General features: G+C 38.7%; 2 protein-coding genes across 3 annotated transcripts in view; one reads left to right on the top strand and one right to left on the bottom strand.

Moving 5' to 3' along the window:
* The window catches only part of LOC131136585 (lipid scramblase CLPTM1L-like), a 14015-nt gene extending 12545 nt beyond the window's left edge, over positions 1-1470 (bottom strand). The window contains exons 1-3 of one of the 2 annotated variants that reach the window (XR_009131764.1): positions 1396-1470; positions 879-1205; positions 695-786 (exon numbers count right to left, since the gene is read on the bottom strand). Coding sequence is in view for 1 of the 2 variants with exons in the window: in XM_058083630.1 (XP_057939613.1) it covers positions 695-786; positions 879-1205; positions 1396-1416 (440 nt within the window). In the remaining variant the exon portion in view is untranslated. The remainder of the gene's footprint in view (positions 1-694; positions 787-878; positions 1206-1395) is intronic. The other variant, XM_058083630.1, reaches the window with a different exon arrangement.
* On the top strand, positions 1417-17935 carry mrs2 (magnesium transporter MRS2). Its single transcript, XM_058083631.1, has 13 exons — positions 1417-2296; positions 3250-3314; positions 3408-3444; positions 3639-3751; positions 7104-7265; positions 7359-7489; positions 9502-9618; positions 11213-11282; positions 13748-13830; positions 15155-15272; positions 15366-15479; positions 17244-17315; positions 17407-17935. Exons 1-12 carry the CDS (start codon positions 2017-2019, stop codon positions 17286-17288), a joined length of 1335 nt encoding a protein of 444 aa, XP_057939614.1. The 5' UTR covers positions 1417-2016; the 3' UTR covers positions 17289-17315; positions 17407-17935.
* The last annotated feature ends 2303 nt before the right edge of the window (positions 17936-20238 follow it).

Consider the following 20238-nt stretch of genomic DNA (forward strand, 5'->3'; position numbering starts at 1 on the left):
CCAATGACATTGTTTGAGGGTCTTACTCAATCCATTCCATAGTTTGATTCCACATACTGAAATGCTATGGCTTTTTAACGTAGTCCTAGCATAGAAGTGTTTCAAATGTACTTCTTCCCTGAGATCATATTTCTCCTCTCTTGTAGAGAAGTATTGGATGACATTTTTAGCTAATTGCTTATTTTTAGCCTTATGCATTATTTTAGCTGTTTGAAGATGAACTATATCAGCAAGTTGAAGTATTAGTGATTTTAGAAATAAGGAGTTAGTATGTTCTCTGTAGGCGGCATTATGAATTATCCTTACTGACCTTTTTTGCAGTACATTTAGCGAGTGAAGATTGCTTTTATAGTTATTAGCCCATATTTCCACACAATAAGTAAGATATGGTAGAACCAGAGAGCAATAAAGAGTGTGGAGTGATTTCTGACTGAGAACAAATTTAGCTTTGTTCAATATTGAAATATTTCTGGCCACCTTATGTTGTATATTTGTAATATGAGGTTTCCAGCTCATATTTTCATCTATTGTGATCCCCAGAAATGTATTTTCCTTCACCCTTTCAATGTCTACACCGTCTATTTGTATTTGCTGGTACGTGTCTGTTCAATATCACAATATTGTGACTGCATAGCATCATACTAATTTAGAGTAATTTAAGAGTAATTTAAAAAAAAATAATGTTAGCCCCCACCTGTCAAATGTAGAGTGAGGATCAAATGCATCAATTCTTAAAGCCAAGTTGAGCTGACTGTTGTCTGGAACAAGGCAGGTGAACACACTCAGCTGGACATAGAACAAAATAATTACAAATCTAGAATATTTATCTCAAATTTATCTTAAATGGGATGTAAATTGTGAGGATTACTAGCAGTAACCTGCAATCTCGGTCTGGCAGAAAGGTAGGAGGTAACGCAGCGTTCTCCTCGACCCTCATCGCAGGGTCTGGTGTTGAGGAAGCCGTACAGCAGCCATGCGGTGTGGGCCAGGTAGACCATGAACACCCCTAGCAGGAGCTTGGCCACGGAGCTCTTCTTCCCTCCGCTCTCCGAAGGCTTGGAGCTGCACGATGGGAACATGATGCAGGCGTAACGCCAAAAAAACACACGAACAAAAGAGTGTAAAGAAAGGAGGCGGATTAAAGGAGGCTTCCTCCCCGCTGCAGCATCCTTCCTCACTGGTTGCTGCTGGTGCTGATGATGCGCCTGTAGGTTTTACACCGCACACAATTAAAAAAAGCACAAAATTAGAATATTTATATTTATAAGCATAATACGATAGATAACATTAGTTTATTATCGTGCACGCATTTGATATTCATTGAAAATTAATAAAAAATTTAAAAAAAGAAACGAAACGAAGACACCTAAATTTATGTCCGAGTAAGCAACTTACTTTGAAGATCTTTGGCGTCATCGTGGTGCATTATGGGTAGGGCACATCCTGTTTCCAAAGTTTTTACCATCAAGCTAGCACAATAATCTTAATGTCACTTTAAAGTGCGGTGTATTTGTCGGTTTAGTTGACGTAGCAGCTAGCGATAGTAAACCGCCTTTCGTTATTTGTGTTTTCATGTACCGGCAATAACATTTAAGTAGATTAAGTCGCTCAGAGCACACTGTGTCACTGATTAGCTGCTAAGATAACTAGCATAACACGGAGAAATGCATGACGGTCAAGTGAAGGAAGATGAATAATTCAATGATAATTTTCAGATTATAAGACAAATACGCGTTGTTTTCTTCATTTTATAGCTTCCAGCTCAATATTTATCATTTATGCGTGTGGATACCGGATGTTCGGGTTTCGAACTAAATCGACAACATACTCGAGAAAAGTATACTATAACATGAGTGGTATAAGATTGGCAAATCATAAACATGTGTATGCTTTTCCTTTTTCTTATGGGGGGCTAATACCTCCCATTCTTCCTTCAGCTTTGTCCTTTTTTGTTTAAAAAAAAAAAAGCTTGACTGCTAATACTTGGAATAATAAGTGAAATACATCAAACTATACATGATGCTTCTCAATGGGTGCCTGTGCTGCTCAAGAACGTATCTGCCATTCAGTGGAAAGCGTCTTTTAAGTTCTGTTATCACTTTCTCCTCTACTGGAGGGAAGCAAGTTGTTAGTTTGCACAGTGGTCATGCTGTGTCCTTCAGCACCAAGTGCACAGTGTTGCCGGTGTACAACAGTGATGGTGCTCTACATGCACCTAGCAGTCAGTTGCTCCTTCAGTCAAGAAGAAGAGGTCCAAGAAACAAGAAGCTGCTGCTAGAAGGAGGATCATGGCCTGGTAAGAATGACATCACTTGCTCAATTCAAAACTTTGCTGTGTTGCTTGTAGCTGCTCCCTTTTTAAAAAGATGTCAAGTATCATTTAACCAAATGTGCTTTGCATGTTTTGAATGTAGTTTTAATGGATAATGCTGTAGTGCTGAAAGCAGTTTATTTGTATCTGTATATAAAAAATGTGTTTACTTAAAAAGCCATACCATTTTAGTATGTGGAATCAAACTATGGAATGGATTGAGTAAGACCCTCAAACAATGCACAACGATGAGCCAATTCAAGAAACAATACAAGCAGTTGATGTTTGCTAAATACAAGGATGAAGAGTCTTGAACCAGTCATGATGTGCTATACATATCACTATATTGACAGTTACTATGGTAACCATTATGTCATTGGATGGTCATATCACCTCGTACTTCGGTACGTGACACAAAAAAAAAACTTAAACTATATTAGGAAAGCAGGAAGTGAACAAATGTAACAGTTACTGATTGTAAAAGTACCAAATGAAGGGGTAGGATTTAATAAGCTTTTCTTCTTCGGGGAGAACATGCAAACTCCACACAGAGATGGCCAAGGGTGGAATTGAACTCTGGTCTCCTAGCTGTGAGGTCTGCGCGCTAACCACTCGACTGCCCCTAAATATAAATCTAATAAATATAAATATTATATATAAATATAAATAAAAAAAATATGAAATAATATAAATAAAATAAAAACCTTAAACTATATTAGGAAAGCAGGAAGTGAACAAATGTAACAGTTACTGATTGTAAAAGTACCAGATGGAAGGGTAGGATTTAATAAGCTTTGCTTCTTCCTACTCCTTTTGGACATGTGGAACTGTGAACTGATTATGGGATGCATTCAATTGTAATCTGATGCATGTTCAAATGAAATAAAACCATTACTTGACTTGGGGATTACTGTATTGTTATTTGTCTCATTTAATAGTGTCCTTTGTCCGTCAAAGAATGTCTGAAGCACCTCTTTCCAGTGTACTGCCTGCTTTTGTCGTGGTAAGTGTTGCAACGATCGGTCACAGATGACCTCTGGTAGATGAACCAGGTTTTCAGTGTCTTCTAACATGATGACTTGTGATATTTTTACAGATGAGGTTTGACCAGGAAGGAAATGTGACATCATTTGGTAAGTGCTGGAGAAAAAAAAAATCATGTCATGACATGCTTTCTTTTAAAATTTAATCCAGGCAGTAGCGTAGTTAAACACGCACTGTGTAGTTGGGCTTGGTTTTATTTGATATGCTGTAGCAGAAGTAGTTTTTGTTTATTTTACCTGTGGTTTAAGTACGTATTTCATTGTTATTTTTCTCTTTTATATAGAAAAGAAGAAAAATGAACTTTGCCAGGAGCTAAGTCTTCAGGCTAGGGACCTTCGCTTTCAGCACAGCACTAGCCTCACCACGAGAAACAACTGCATTATTATCCGAATGGAGGTATGTTATTTGTGTCACACTAAAATTGGTAACATATTGCAGCCAAATGAATACAATAAGCAAGCATCATTCTGGGCATTGACTTTATTTTGTTTTCAAAAGAAAAGGGATTTTCAAACAAAAAAAAGGACGTTCTTGATGTTGGTGGATTATTTCCCCAGCGGACATTCTTTGTCACTCATCACTGTGCTATACGTCCCTGGGGGGGTGTAGGAGATACTGTAGTAGAAGAAACAATAGTCCTCTCTGCTCATCATTTTGCAGGGAACTGAAATATCCTCTTTGCTCTGCACCTTTGTCAAAATGAGGTAGCTGCACTCGTCGTCACACCTGAAGTGAAATGAAATGACGTGCTCGGTATGAATAGAAAAAAACAATATCATTTAGTAGTTCTCACCTGTCTTTTTTGGGCCCTGTTCCAAACGCCCGGCACTCCACACAATTGGCATGCTGCGGGCACAGGCCCAAACAGGTAGGGCAAATCTCGCACGTTTGGCCCATATGGGGTGGGTTACACACACATATTCCGCACTGACACATCCCTCTACCATTACACAGCTGCTGGTTTGACGCCATGCACGAGGTGGTGTTCATGGAGCAACCGCAGTTCTCATCAGTCCAATCTTTATTACAGACACACCGTCCACATTCGCACTTGCCGTGGCCGCCACATATTCTGTGGAGGGAATATAAAAATGAAGAAATGCATATTCTCAGTTAAGGGCTTATTGTAGTTTTTACGTATACCTGTTGTTGTGATACGGGCAATCAAAATTGCTGCACTGACAAAACTCGCCACTGTATCGTTCTTCTGGGTTGTCCCGCCTGTTACATACACAGAAGCCACCATCGCACGTCCCCCTCCCGCTACACAATGGGGCGTTTGGTCCTGAGCGACAGAATTTCTCATCTCTGGAAAAGGTTGATTCCGTGTCAATCTGGCATTGTTGTCCAGTGTAAGGCGAGTAGCATTCACAAGAGCCACATGTCAGAGCGCCATGGCTGCTGCAGGTTGGACTGTTTTCCTCACGGTTTCCTGCACAGTCGCAATCACCTGGAGGATATAAGAGTGATTCGGGTGATTTTTTTTTTTTTTTTTTAAACTTTGCTCATACTCACACTCCAAATTTATCACCAACTTGACACTCTGTGTAAAGCCTCTTGGTGTAATGTGGACAGACCAGGGCCCTGTCCTGTTCTGCTTCTGATTTAAGTGGAGACAAAGGGTGGCTCCCACATTCACCTGGGCATTGGACATACAGTACATTCTTAGAATTAGCGTTTTTACAATAGGGCATCTCAATTCCCCAGTGTTTATTCTTCTGACCTCCACAAGCATGTGTCCATGTATGATGCTGCCTATTGTGATGTTGAATCCAGCTGGCATGGGACTGGTGTCCATATGGAGCTCTGTGATTGGATGGTCTCTGGCCATGGTGATGGAAAGAGGGAAGGACTGACTCACACCAGGCCGCAAATGGAGGGACACCTCCTGGGGCTGCAGGTGCAGAGTCTCTGTGCTTCAAAGTTTGTTTTTTTTAGACTCCATGAGAAGTGAAATGCAGAACCTCTAATGATCATAAAGAACTGTATGCAACAAAAGTTAAAATGTGACTCTAGCACAGGGGTCTCAAACTCAATTTACCTGGGGGCCACCAGAGCTAGGTTCTGGGTGAAGCCGGGCCGCATCAGGTTTAAAAAAAAACAAAAAAAAAAACGCATTTATTAAAAACTGGAAAAAAAATCAATAAAAAAACTATCTTCAATGCTTTTGCTTCTGCTATACCCTACACTTTTTCAGTACTTTGGTTCCGGTTTTCCATACCAAAATATCTGATAAAACATTCCACTGTTCTCAAATATCTTAATTTTTATTTTTCTATACACAAAATAAGATTAAAAAAATAAATAAACAAATTAAGAATAAAGACAATAAATAAATCAATCAGTAATAAATAAGTAAAATAAGAATAAAACAGCAAATAAGAAAAACATAAGAAACCACATACAGTTGGTAGAGAAATTATTTTTTCCAGATTGAAATGTACAGTATTAACAGTTATTTAACCTTTAACATGAACATTAATGAAACTTAATAATTGTACCCAATTAGCAAGTTAGCATCGTACTCAGTTCCATCTGGGAGCAGCGTCGTAACTTTTAACAACATGTTTGATGAGATGCTTTATCTTGACGTGTATTTTCCGTTTTATTCCAAATCATTTCCTGCATTTATTTGTACCCAGCGTCATAAGCCTTTAGCTTCATTGCTAATCCAAAGCAAAACAGGGTAGGGTAACAGTATGGGCGGGGCAAAATCATGTTAATTGTGTCCGGTGTGCACACAGCTTTAAGCTGTCATTTCAACATTAAACTTTGGTATCAAGGTGGGGGCCTCAAACTAGCGTCTTGCGGGCCGCGAGTTTGAGACCCCTGCCCTAGCATATCATGACTTCAGCATAACACAGTTTTGCTTTATCCTGTCTTTTTTTGTGTGTGTGTTGGTTGCTAAGCTAAGCTTCCTACACCTGACCTTGTTGTCCACTTCCCCAATGTATGTCCCCTCAGTGAAGGGGACATGCACGTCTCTGTCCAGGATGCTCAGTACACAAAAAAGTAAATTGCAACATCTTACCTGCTGTCATTCTTAGTGACTTGAACGTTGCCCTGAGGGTTCCACATTTGATGCACGAGACAGCCTGCTTTCCTTAGCTCCTTTACGGTATGACAGCGAAGTTTCAAATGAGGAGCGGTACACCAAGCACACTGCGGACCAGAACGTATGCACTCGCTGCAGTTGGACGCAGATGTGAGGCATGATTGGCTTTCAGCCAAGCCAGGCAACAGCAGCAGACACACGAGCAGCGGCTTCAAAACCATTCTGTAGTCGACAATAAAGGAATGTGGCAGTGAAGTGAAGCAGAATATCAGACCGCATTTGAAGTGACTTTGATGCTTAACTTGATCATCAAAAAAAATCACAGTATATCAAGGATAACTTCATTGACAAACAAAGTAAATACAAAATAACAGATAGCAGTGCTGGTAACTTTACCTTGATTCTCCTCCGTGACTTCGTGGTTCCAGAGAAAGGTTTTTGGATTGCGTACTCTGGCTTGGAAAGAGAATTATGCTAGAATTTGTACTAGGTCAGCTTTTTTGATTCCCCAATCAGACACTAGTATTGATTTAGCCTTTCACATCAAATATTTACAGAACAGAGTCAACTCTTAGACCTTTACTCCAGGCATTACATCATAAACAAAATGTCAGTAAAAAAACAACAACAGTGCAGTCTTTGCTAGCCTGGAGATGATGAATAAACATACATGTTGTGTCTCACTGTCCACAGTCATTGAAAGCCATTGTGACCCCACATTGCCTTTTGGTGTTGGATTTTCGTGGTCTGGGTTTGGAACGCTGGCTAGTGCTAGAGCTTGCCCCACAGCTGGCTTCACAGACGCACTCCCTGCCTTTTGAGTTCAGGGCTCTGGAGGCAATTCTGCAACACAGGGTGAGGACACGCAAGTGTTTATGTTGCCACATGCTTGTAACCTGCTTTTTACCCATCTAACAAAATGGAAAACTGAATGATGTCTACCAACAGGTAAACAACTTACAAACACGGCTGAATGAAGTTGAGCCAGTAATATTGGACATTTTGGAGTCACTGGTGGATCCCAAAATATTGTCTGCTGATCGAAGTAAACTCCACATACTCCTGCAGAACAGTAAGAGGTAATTAAACAGCCACTTAATTATCAACCTCTAGCATCTATATGTAGTATAATCACTACTTGAATGCTGACAGTTTTATTTAAACAACGGAATGAGGTACACAAAAATACAGTAGTTACTGAGGAACCACTGACTAAGGCACATAAATTAGAGTAGTTACTGAGAAAGTAAAGAGTACTAGTTAGGTAGGTTTGTTCTTCAATAAATACTGTCATTTTGTGTACCTTATTGTAACGTGTTACCCAAAATGAAAGTTAAGTTAAAGACATAAATGCATTGCCTAAAAAGTAGGGTTGGGCGATATGGACCTTAGCATATACATATCACAGTATTTTGGGGATGTCTCACAATATGACGATATAAATACTCAGCAAAGCTACACACCTTAAGCCATATCATGAAATACACTTGTCTCCAATTGTAAAGCACACCTACTAAGGAAGATGTAGTCACCCATGCCATTCCAAATGCATATGGAAGATGGAAGATGACACTGGTTTTGTTAACGCAGACATGAGGCAAACTGCACTCTTATTTTGAAGGACGGTCAAGGAAGTGTGTTCCATGTGTGGACTTAGATGAGCTGTGTTCCGAAATAAAGTGCTTCTCATAGTTTTTCACTCCATTAAACCATACCCTAAAACACAACTTGGTGAAAATATACTCATCGAGTATACATCGAGCCCGAGTCGCACATACACACGCAACCACCTAGCGTGCTAAACTAAGCTAACCCCTGCTAGCCTCCTTTCATGCTCTGTAAGAGGAGATTCAGAAAACTTTTGCTGGGGTTTATCGCCATTTCAACAGCATTGTTTACGTTATCATTTATACCGGTATAAGTCATCATTGGAAGAATCTATACCGGTACATAAAAATATCGCGCAACCCTACTAAAAAGCATTAAGGTCACCACCCCTTGGATGCTTCAGCCTTTTTATTGTTTTTACAAAGAAAGTCACGAACGAGAATTTGTACATTCCAAAGTGAAAACCGGTTTTTACAAATTTGTGTCAATTCATGAAAAATATGTAATTTAAAGTTAAAGTCTCTGGTTCTACCATATCTTACTTATTGTGTGGAAATATGGGCTAATAACTGTAAAAGCAATCTTCACTCGCTAATTGTACTGCAAAAAAGGTCAGTAAGGATAATTCATAATGCCGCCTACAGAGAACATACTAACTCCTTATTTATAAAATCACAAATACTTAAACTTACTTATAATATAGTTCATCTTCAAACAGCTAAAATAATGCATAAGGCTAAAAATAACCAATTAGCTAAAAATGTCCTTCAATACTTCTCTACAAGAGAGGAGAAATATGATCTCAGGGAAGAAGTACATTTGAAACACTTCTATGCTAGGACTACGTTATGCTAGCCATAGCATTTCAGTATGTGGAATCAAACTATGGAATGGATTGAGTAAGACCCTCAAACAATGCACAACGATGAGCCAATTCAAGAAACAATACAAGCAGTTGATGTTTGCTAAATACAAGGATGAAGAGTCTTGAACCAGTCATGATGTGCTATACATATCACTATATTGACACTTACTATGGTACCCATTATGTCATTGGATGCTCATATCACCTCCTACTTCGGTACGGGACAAAAATAAAAACAAAAAACGTAAACTATATTAGGAAAGCAGGAAGTGAACAAATGTAACAGTTACTGATTGTAAAAGTACCAGATGGAGGGGTAGGATTTAATAAGCTTTGCTTCTTCCTACTCCTTTTGGACATGTGGAACTGTGAACTGATTATGGGATGCATTCAATTGTAATCTGATGCATGTTCACATGAAATAAAACCATTACCATTACCAAAGTAAATATTGAGCTCAATAGTAAAACTATTGAGCCCCTTCAGGTTAGTGTTTAGTACTGTATATATGTACCTGTAGTATATGTAGATATGCACCTTTGTCTCATTTAGATGATGGATACAATTGTTTTCTCACTGGTTTCCTCTACTTTCTTTCTCTCAAAACTCTTGTTACAGTTTATCAGAATTAGAGACAGACATTAAAGTGTTTAAGGACTCCTTGTTGAAGATTTTGGACGAGGACGAAATCATTGAAGAAATGTGTCTCACCAAGTGGACAGACCCGAGAATTTTGTATGTCACACACTCACACACCTTGGCATTTCTTTCTCATTGCATTAGATTAGAATGCTTCAGATTATGCTATACCGTATTTTCTGGACTATAATGTCGCTCCGGAATATAAGTCGCACAAGGCCAAAAATACATAATTAGGTAGAAAAAAACATACATAAGTCACACTGGAGTATAAGTCACATTTGTTGCGGGTAATTTCATTTACAAACTACTTGACCAAAACAGACATTACGTCCTCTTGGAAGGCAAGTTCTAATATTTATAAAAGAATAAAGAACAGGCTGAATAGGTGTAAGATATGCTAACACAATGCTTATTCAGCTACACAAAAAATAAACATGAACAGAAAAGGTGTCCATTGTTGATGTAACATAAACAGTTTTTTCATTTATAAGTCGCTCTGGAGTATAAGTCGCAGGACCAGCCAACCTATGAAAAAAAATGCAACTTATATTCCGGAAAATACGGTATAAATTACCAGGATCTTTTACATGAATATCTCTATCACTCAATTTAAAGCAGGGGGGAGCTAGGGTCTGGGCGAGACTGGGCCGCATCAGGTTTAAAAAAAACAAAAAACAAAAACGCATTTATTAAAAACCAAAAAATGAATAAACTTTGCTTTGGTTTTCTACAAGAAAAGCGCTGATAAAACATTCCACTGTTCTCAAATATCTTACTTTTTATTTTTCTACACAAAATAAGATGAAAAATAAATTTAAAAAATCAAGAATAAAGAAAATCAATCAATCGGTAATAAATAAATAAATATAATAATAATAATAATAATAAAACGGCAAATAATAAAAACTTAAGAAAGCACATATAGTTGGTGGGTAGACAAATTATTTTTTTCAGATTAAAATGAACAAAGCATTATTAGAGCCCTGTAGACATGACAAAACACGACTATAGTCACATTTATACTCTTTTTATTTACAACATATTGCGCAACTGCAGGGTCTTGAGACACATGCTAACTTGCAAACTAGAGAGCTAGCGACCTAAACGGTATCCTTCAAGTTATTTCCTTTAAACTTAAATAGCCAAAAACTTACCACTTCCACACGGATAGGGAGGATAACTATTAACAGTTATTTAACCTTTAACATGAACATTAATTAAACGTAATAATTTTTTCTGGGTACATGATACCATACAGCATCCATATCAAACTTGCGCAGGCCGCACTACCATTAAACCTTCATATCAAGGCGGGGGGCCTCAAACTAGTGTCCTGCGGGCCACATTTGGCCCGCGGGCCGTGTGTTTGAGACCCCTGATTTAAAGTGAATCATTTTGGCCTTAACTGAATGGTCCCACTATAAATAATTGTTACAGTTTTATGAACTACACCGACCACTAACATATATAAACTGCAACAAATTACAGTTTTCTCCTTTTTAAAGCATTACTTACTTCTCTGCTGGCAGATTTAGAACAGTCATATTTCATAAGGTTCCATATTATAACATTTTGGTCCATTTATGCACGCCTGTTGTTCATCAAGCAAATACAGTGCTATAGTTGTTGTTGTTGCATAATAACAAACTACATTGATTTTGTTTTGAGTCAACATTTATCTTTCTAGTGAGGAGAGCAATTTGGGGATTGACCACGCAGACGAGATGGAACTTTTGTTGGACAATTATTACATGCAGGTAAGGGTACTCCATCTGAAGCCTGTATAATCCAATATTGGTGACAATAAAACCAAAACAAAATGTTTGAAGATTATGTACATATTACTGTTATTATATATTGTCACATCCATACTGTGCATACTGTTTATAATCTGTATAATCTGCAATAGCCATATTATAGCTATTTATATCCCTGTACATATCCTCACTGTATTATAGTCATAGCCTGTTATAGTTTATACATAGATCTGTCCATTTACAGCTCAATTCTATTTCTACATTTACTTACTACTAAGGTACTTATAAAATTGCACTTCTGGTTGGATGCTAACTGCATTGTGTTGCCCTGTTCCAGTGACATGAGCAATAAGAATAAAGTTGAATCTAATCTAATCTAATGATGTTTACGGTGCTAAAAAATATATAGTTATTATCAGTGGTTCCCCAGGACAGATCTAATTGTTTTGGGGTTTTTTTGGGGGGTCCCGTCCAGCCATTGGGGCAGATAGTATTGTTGATCTAAATGCCCTTCCATGCTAAACAGATTTGCTCTGTGTCAGGAAAGGTGGCTACAACTTCCCTGTACTATGACATTTTATTTGCCGTTATTTGATGTTTTTGTTATACAAATTTGGAGCGACCGGACCGGAGCAAGAAGAAACACAGACAAGAAGAAGAAGAGAAACTGAGGTGGGGGGTGGGGGGGGCAGTAGAGAGAGAGATACAAAAACAGCAGCAACAACAATTCCCATAACAACAACAGTGACAAACAGGACTGCATCAGTTAAATGTCAATGATGGCTAAGGGTCATAAGGGAGATGATATCACTGAAATGAAACAGTCCAACTTACCAGAACTTACCAGGACACATCTAATTTGACACCATCATCAAATTGCTTTTGTGTTTATTTTTATGTTTATTTCGCTAGCAAGATGTTGCTCCTTTGAGTCCCTGTAGATGTTCGCCACTCTAAAAATGCCCTATAAGATGAGAAAAGGTCACCTCTCGTTGGTCTTATTCTCTATCAGAGGGTTAAGATGCAGAGTAACAATGCCATCTCCTGTCTGGAGTTAAAATAACATGTCTGATTATAATGTCTTTATGAGCTTTATGAGGGCTAACAGGTCGTACTAAATATATTTGCGGTGGTCTAAATGTTATTAAATCCTTATTAAATTATCCTTATTAAATCCTATCCCTCCATCTGGTACTTTTACAATCAGTAACTGTTACATTTGTTCACTTCCTGCTTTCCTAATATAGTTTTAGCTTTGTTTGTTTTTTAAGAAATTGTTGATGAAACGGCACATGATGTGTATTTGATACTAGGGGTGACACGAGACAAGACGATACATAGGGTTGGGTTTACAATCAGTAACTGTTACATTTGTTCACTTCCTGCTTTCCTAATATAGTTTAAGATTTTTATTTATTTTATTTTATAATTTTTTTATTTATATTTATATATAATATTTTTTTATTTTATGTATTTATTTATATTTTTGTCACGTACCAAAGTACGAGGTGATATGAGCATGTAGGGCAGACCTGGGCAAATTAAGGCCCGCGGGCCACATCCGGCCCTTTGTACGTCCCTGTCCGGCCCGCGTGAGGCCAATCATAAACACCATAAATTAAACTTTTTTTTTAACTTTTATTTTGAAATTTTATTTTGAAAAGCGTTACGTCGCTACGTATGCACGTCGTAGACGTAGCACCTTCACTCGCGTATACACGTGTGTGAGTGAAGGTGATGCTGTTCGCGAGGTTATCCCCAAGATGTCGGCACACCCCAAGAAAAGAAAAGTTGATAACGAATGCCGTATTTTCAACAAAACATGGACTTCCAAATATTTCTTTACAGAAAGTAAAGGCAAAGCAGTGTGCTTAGTCGGTGGTACACAGGTTGCTGTGTTTAAAGAATATAATTTGAATCGCCACTACACCACCAAGCATGAAGATAAATACAGAAATCTGTCTGGTGAAGAGCGTGCAAGGGAGTCTGATGCATTGCTTGCAAAACTACAAACCCAACAAGGATTTTTCACTAAACTTCACACTCCCAGAGATGCAGCCGTCAGGACAAGTTATGTCATTTCTCACAAAATCGGCAGAAAAAGTAAGGCGTTTTCCGACGGAGAGTTTATTAAGGAGTGTTTATTGGACTCTGCTGCGCTGATGTGCCCAGAGAAAAAAGGCGCATTTGAGAACGTTTCACTCTCCCGACGCACTGTAACGAGGCGGATTGAGGACATCGCGGGGAACTTAGAGCTATTCAAAATATTTAATTTAAGTATTTTACAATGAAAGAAAGTTGGTGGCCCTCTGACACAATTCAGGCTTCTCATGCGGCCCCTGATAAAAATTAATTGCCCACCCCTGATGTAGGGGAACCACTGATAATAATAATGTTTTGAAGTGTTTATGTCAATGATGAGGGTTTGTACCCTGGTGCCCATGTTGTCATACTGGCCCATGCAGGCTGAGGAGCTGGGGAACAAGGCCAGGGAGCTGAAAGGCCTGATAGATGACTCCGAGAGCGTCATCTTTATCAATCTGGACAGGTACAGTGTACTTGTCATGTAATACATGCTTACATGCATTTTGGTAGGCTTGGTTAATGATTGGATTTTGTTTTGTTGACAAGTTAATTACTGCTTGTAACTACTGTCATTGCTATCCCCACTTACACAAAATAAGAGAAGTAGCGTAGTCGAGACATGGGTCTGGGAGGGTGGGGTCTATCCATCCCAACAGACTCAGTCCCGTCTTTTTATGCAACACACCACTGACTAAGTCAAGTTAAGTAGATAGGGCAGTCGGGTGAGGGTTTGCTGACTGGGGCTGCAGCCCACTCTCAACAGGCCCACTCTACACCCTGGCTTTTTAATGCATGGCACTATGTAGGGAGTGGAAGAGGAAGGAATTATTCATTCATTCATTCATTTTTTTTCCTCACGAGGTTCGCGGGGGTGCTGGAGCCTATCCCAGCTGTCTTCGGGCGAGAGGCGGGGTACACCCTGGACTGGTCGCCAGCCAATCACAGGGCACATATAGACAAACAACCATTCACACTCGCATTCATACCTATGGACAATTTGGAGTCGCCAATTAACCTAGCATGTTTTTGGAATGTGGGAGGAAACCGGAGTACCCGGAGAAAACCCACGCATGCACGGGGAGAACATGCAAACTCCACACAGAGATGGCCGAGGGCGGGGACCGAGGAAGGAATTAAATTAAATTAAAATAAATTAAAGTAAAATAAATTAAAATAAAATAAATTCAAATTAATCAAAATAAATTAAATTTAAATAAAATAAATTTAAAGTAATCAAAATAAATTAAATTACATTTAAATAAAACAAATTTAAATTAATCAAAATAAATTAAATTAAAATAAAATTCATTAAAATACAAGGAAATGGAAGTGGAAATAAAGGATGTGTACGTTTATATATACGTGGGTATTTTTATTAATTAAATTTAAATAAAATAAATTCAAATTAAGCAAAATAAATTAAATTTAAATAAAATACATTTTAAATTAATCAAAATAAATTAAATTACATTTAAATAAAATAAATTTAAATTAATCAAAATAAATTAAATTTAAATGAAATAAAATTCATTAAAATACAAGGAAGTGCAAGTGGAAATAAAGGATGTGTACGTTTATATATACATGGGTATTTTTATTTGTATTGATTTTGGTTGGCTTGTGGTGCTTTTGGATGTTTTTCATGTTCGAAATAAAGACAAAAAAATGTAATAAATAAATGAAAGAATCATTCATAGAAATATTACAGCATCTATTCTCCAAATGGAAAAATAAGAAATTATTATCAGTTAATCACAAAATGAAAGAAATGCTCCTTTCTGTTCTAGCCATCGAAATGTGATGATGCGTTTGAACCTGCAACTGACCATGGGAACCTTCTCCCTCTCTTTATTTGGTCTCATCGGGGTGGCCTTCGGAATGAACCTGGAGTCATCCTTCGAAGAGGTGACACGGTCTCCTGTTTCCGCCTCATTGTTTTTTTTTGTTTTTTGTTTTTTTTTTGGATGGCGTGTTACCCGATTGTGTTTACATTTCCAGGACCCTCGTGTTTTCTGGCTGGTCACAGGATTCATGTTCCTGGGCAGCGGCTTGATATGGAGGCGACTGCTGTCCTTCCTGGGAAGACACCTGGAGCCTTCATTACTCCCACCGGTAATACACTCCTACTCCATCACCCCCATATACGATGGTTCTGAACAATACTGTTTTTCTGTAGTCACTAGCCACGTATACATGGACCCAAATATTCCAATTCCATTCGGGTTATTTGCTCAAACGGAAAGAATGTAACCTTTGTATACACCTCATTCCGAAAGAAAAGTGCCAATCCGAATGAATATATAATGGGATTCACAGGGGTGGAATATTCCTTTCCCCAATCCGATTGAGGTATCTTGTACCCGCTCAAACGGAAAGTTGTCAGACTGCGTTCTTTCTTCTTCTGTTGTTTATTGGCGGTTGGCAAGCAGCTTTCGTGTGCATTAGCGCCATCTGTGGAACAGAATCTAAACCAGAGGTAGGGAACCTATGGCTCGGGAGCCAGGTAGGGCTCTTTTGATGACTGTATCTGGCTCTCAAGCATTTACCACAATAAAAATGTATGTTTGCTAACATTTTAAAGTAAACATCACAGAAATCACTGTTAAAAATATTAAAAATCAACAACTTTCTTATGCATTTTAATCCGTCCATCTATTTTCTACTGCAATACGGCCAACCATATCTATCTTTCCTGATGATATTTTCCAGGTCAAACACCAAAACTCGATTATTACTGGGTAATGCGGTAGTCTACCTCGGTCATTGAGATGTAAATGTAAACGTTCCTCCTTTAGTCAAATAGTCACCTAGCTAAAGCTGCAGAACCAAGCCTCCTGGCAAAGATGGCCAAAAGAATGAAATATACTGAGTACGGTGCAAAACCATGCAGCAGCAGAAGTTGCATTAATGGCAGCAAGTATTTGATTTATTGTTGGACACTGCGCTGCTCACGAAAGTATGCTGGCCACACCCCATTGGCGTGGGGTAGTGTGCCTGGTCTACGTAATTAGAGCCCATTATATCTAAAACTGTTGGTCTTACATAAAAATGCACACATTTTATTGCATTCAATGTTTAAAAAAATGTATATGGCTCTCACAGATACACATTTTAGAATATCTGGTCTTCATGGCTCTTGTAGCCAAAAAGGTTCCCGACCCCTGATCTAAACCCTTCTATACGCCATTCACAAGTCCAGTTTTATTAAAAAAAAAAAAAACATATCTATATAAAACATGTGCCGAGCTTAATTATAAAATATTAGCAAGATTGAACTTTATCTTTTCCTGTTCCCGGGTGCGTTCTTTCAGCGAATGCTGAGATATGACGTAACACGCAGCTCCAGACGTTCTTCCATTTAAAAAAATGGAGGCGAGCAATCGGCACTGGACTGCTGCGGAAAGTTTGTTTTTGATTCAAACTAAATTTCAAGACTGGACGAAGGAAAAACTGGCAATACGGAGTTATTCCAACAAGTGAAAGAAAAACTGGAGGAAGTCGGTATCACGTGATGTTGGTGTTTACGCTTTACTGCGCATGCCCCATTGACTATTCTGGTTGATTATAGCGGCGCATGTAGACACGCCATTGGAATATTCCTTTCCATGTATACCATTGCTTTCGGAAAGGTCATTTGGAAAGATTCCATTTGGAAAGAGAAAAACTCCTCATGTATAAACGTGGCTACTGTTTATGCCAAAAAGCTGTCGGTATTGACCTGGGACAGCATTCCGCTTCTAAACCAGGAGTGAACTACCCGCCAAACTTCACATTTAGTACTTTTGAATATGTACTATATCCTTAAATACACACTATGTATACCGTGAGGACGGATCAGATTTATCCTAAGTGTCATTTTCCTGGTTTGTGTCACAGATTCCACCAGTTTGGAAAAGAAACCTAAAAGTGTCAGACAGATGATGCCACCAACCTGGGACAGCTCTGAAGGTTGGTAGAATGACCGCCCGCATCCTCCATCACTGATCAAAACATGTCTGCTCACACCCGACCAATCAACTTGTCTCCATCGAATGTCCAGTGTGTAATCCAACAGCGGCGGCGTCGTGCAGTCATCACTGGTTATTGAGGAGTGGATCGATGACAAAATATCTCCAGATATGAACAGTACGGACGTGTGAAGTCATTTCCTGATGACATCATACGGCAAGACAGGAAGACTAAAATCATTTCAGATCCAGGTACTATTCACGATTATTTGTATCCAGTTGACTCCTTAGCATTTTAAATCCACAGGGTTGTTTATGACATATTTATGTTAAAGCTGCAAGTTTTTTTTTTTTCATGCAACATGTTTTTTCCTGTATCTCTAAAAGTAAAAATAACCATCTTGCCCCTTGTGACAAATAAGCTTGTTACGTTTAGTTGGCTTAGTTTCGGTCCGATCATTTATTTATGGGAGTGGTTTATGTCGGTTATTACAGGAATACAGGAAAACGTTTACCATGTTTATGCGTACTTTCCTAACAATACTATCCTGGACGTTTTTCTGGTTTGCACATGTGTAATGAAGGTTGCGGCCTAATAAAAATGTGGATTCTAATGCGCAAGGCAGCTTTTCCTTCAGTAGAGAAAATAGATCCCTCTGACATTGTTTGTCTAGTAATGTCAGTGTGAGGCTACCAGGATGTTTATTATGGCAGCACCCTGAAAGCCCTGGTTTGGGAGAGAAAAATGCCTTTTTCGTGCAGGGTCCATCGGTGTGCATGCGGAAGGCTTCTCCCAAAAATTGACATGTTTGGACCTAGCATCTGAAAACGGCTTGTCCAAAATTATTTTGCGACAGGAACGGCATAACAAAAAAAACAAGTCAAATCAACAACATTGTAAAATTGGAATTTTCGGCCATGTTTGGGTCCGACCAGACACAAAGCCAAAGTCAAATTGTCCAACTTATCCCATAAAGAGTCTGTAGCAATGACCTGAAACAACAAATTCCACAGCTGGGTAAACCTGACAAAACAGTTGGAAAGTTGGTGTTTTTATATTTGGGTGTAGATGACTTCCTGACCCTCCACACCAAAACATGGCTACAGCAGCAACACGGACCTGACTAAACAGCTGAAAAGATAATATATCTTTAACAGTTACAGTTTTTCTCGATTGTTTAAACACAATTTCTGAAAGGATGCCTCATATTCTCAGAACTCGACACACAAATCCAAAAATCACTCACACATTTCTGAAAACCCCTCAATTCTCCTGCAAAATGAAACTTTACATCCAAAAACAGTCTTCATTCTTCTCAAAATGGTGTTTTGTCTCCAAATGACGCACACAAACCACTATATGAACAACATTTATATGAACCAGTTGAACACTGATGTGTAAAACGCTGTGATTACATCATATTCATCATGACTCGGGCCTTTTTGTGTTCAGTGTGACACTTCTTGCAAAATATTTTAGAATTGTTTTTTTGGTATTTTTTTGACTCAGAACACAAAATTACACAGAAATATTTATTTTTATTTTTAACAGAAAAACAATCTACGAAGTGTTCATCACAGCCAACACAAAGTTCCACATACAGTCAAGTTATTTCCTTTAAACTTAAATAGCCAAAAACTTACCACTTCCACACGGATAGGGAGGATAACTATTAACAGTTATTTATTTTTCACAGAAAAACACTGTACAAAGTGTTCATCACAGCCAACACAAAGTTCCACATACAGTGGTCTGCATCTAATGTATACAGCTTCACTTAAAGAAATAATAATCATAAACAAAAAATCAATAACAAAGCAAAAGACTATCCTGCATCACATCGCGTCTTCTGTTTGGGTCAGGCCACAGCACCTCATCTACATCACATGCAAGGTTTTCTCTGGCCAAGCAGCGGGGGAAATATCGCTTAGCATGGCGAATCCAGCCATGGAAAGCATCCGCTGGAATCTCTCCACATGCATCTTCCATCGCTTGGAGAAGGGGATTGTGTGTTTGTGGATTTCTGACCCTTTGCCCAGCCTCCCTCATTGTTAGACCGCTAATTCTAAAAATGTGTGACAGATGTTTACCCATGTGATGAGTCGGTGTGAATAATAGGAATATTCATTTGACTGTTTTGAGTGGCAAGTTTACTTCATGAAAATTGTGCCAAAACTCTGAGAATTGTGTGTAGTGTTTTGAAAAAAAAGTGTGTTGTAGATCTGCAGTCTGGTCAGTCGTGTCGAATCAGTCCGTTCACGTCATGTTCACGTTCGTTCCGACTCAACAGCTCACCAACTAGTGCTGTGTCGGTTATGAACAAAACGGTCGGCGGACTGAAAGCAAAAAATAACTACTTCTTTGGACCCGTTCGTTCACGAATGCCACACCACTATTCAGAATCAAAACATGGCGGCGGCCGCGGCAACAAGTTTCACTGAGTCCGGCCAGAAGAAAAGATCTTGCAACAGAGTATCCAAAGTATGGGAATACTTCACGCCAAATGGTAATAATGCGGTGGTTTGTGACTTATGCAATATTGAGATGGCATATCACAAAAGCACGACTGCGATGCACCAGCATCGCACACTCGAGTCTTGCTGACACTTTTTTTTTAACTGACACAGACACACACTCTATTCTAGTGTAAAGCAGGAATTGTGCTTATACAGTAAACCTCGGATATATCGGACTCGGATATATCGGAAATTCGCTCACAACGGACAGATAAAAAAGAACCAATTTTTCTGTAATGCATTTCCAATAAAAATTCATTGCATATATCGGATTTTTTATAACGGATTTCGCCCATTTCGGACAAAATCTCCAGTCCCATTCCAATGCATTTCCATTAAATTTCCCTCGCATATATTGGATGGCCGCATCGTGGCGCTCCGATTCGCCGAATCGTGACAGGCCGCTA

This window comes from Doryrhamphus excisus, chromosome 10 (assembly GCF_030265055.1).
Source record: "Doryrhamphus excisus isolate RoL2022-K1 chromosome 10, RoL_Dexc_1.0, whole genome shotgun sequence".
Taxonomy (NCBI): Eukaryota; Metazoa; Chordata; class Actinopteri; order Syngnathiformes; family Syngnathidae; genus Doryrhamphus; species Doryrhamphus excisus.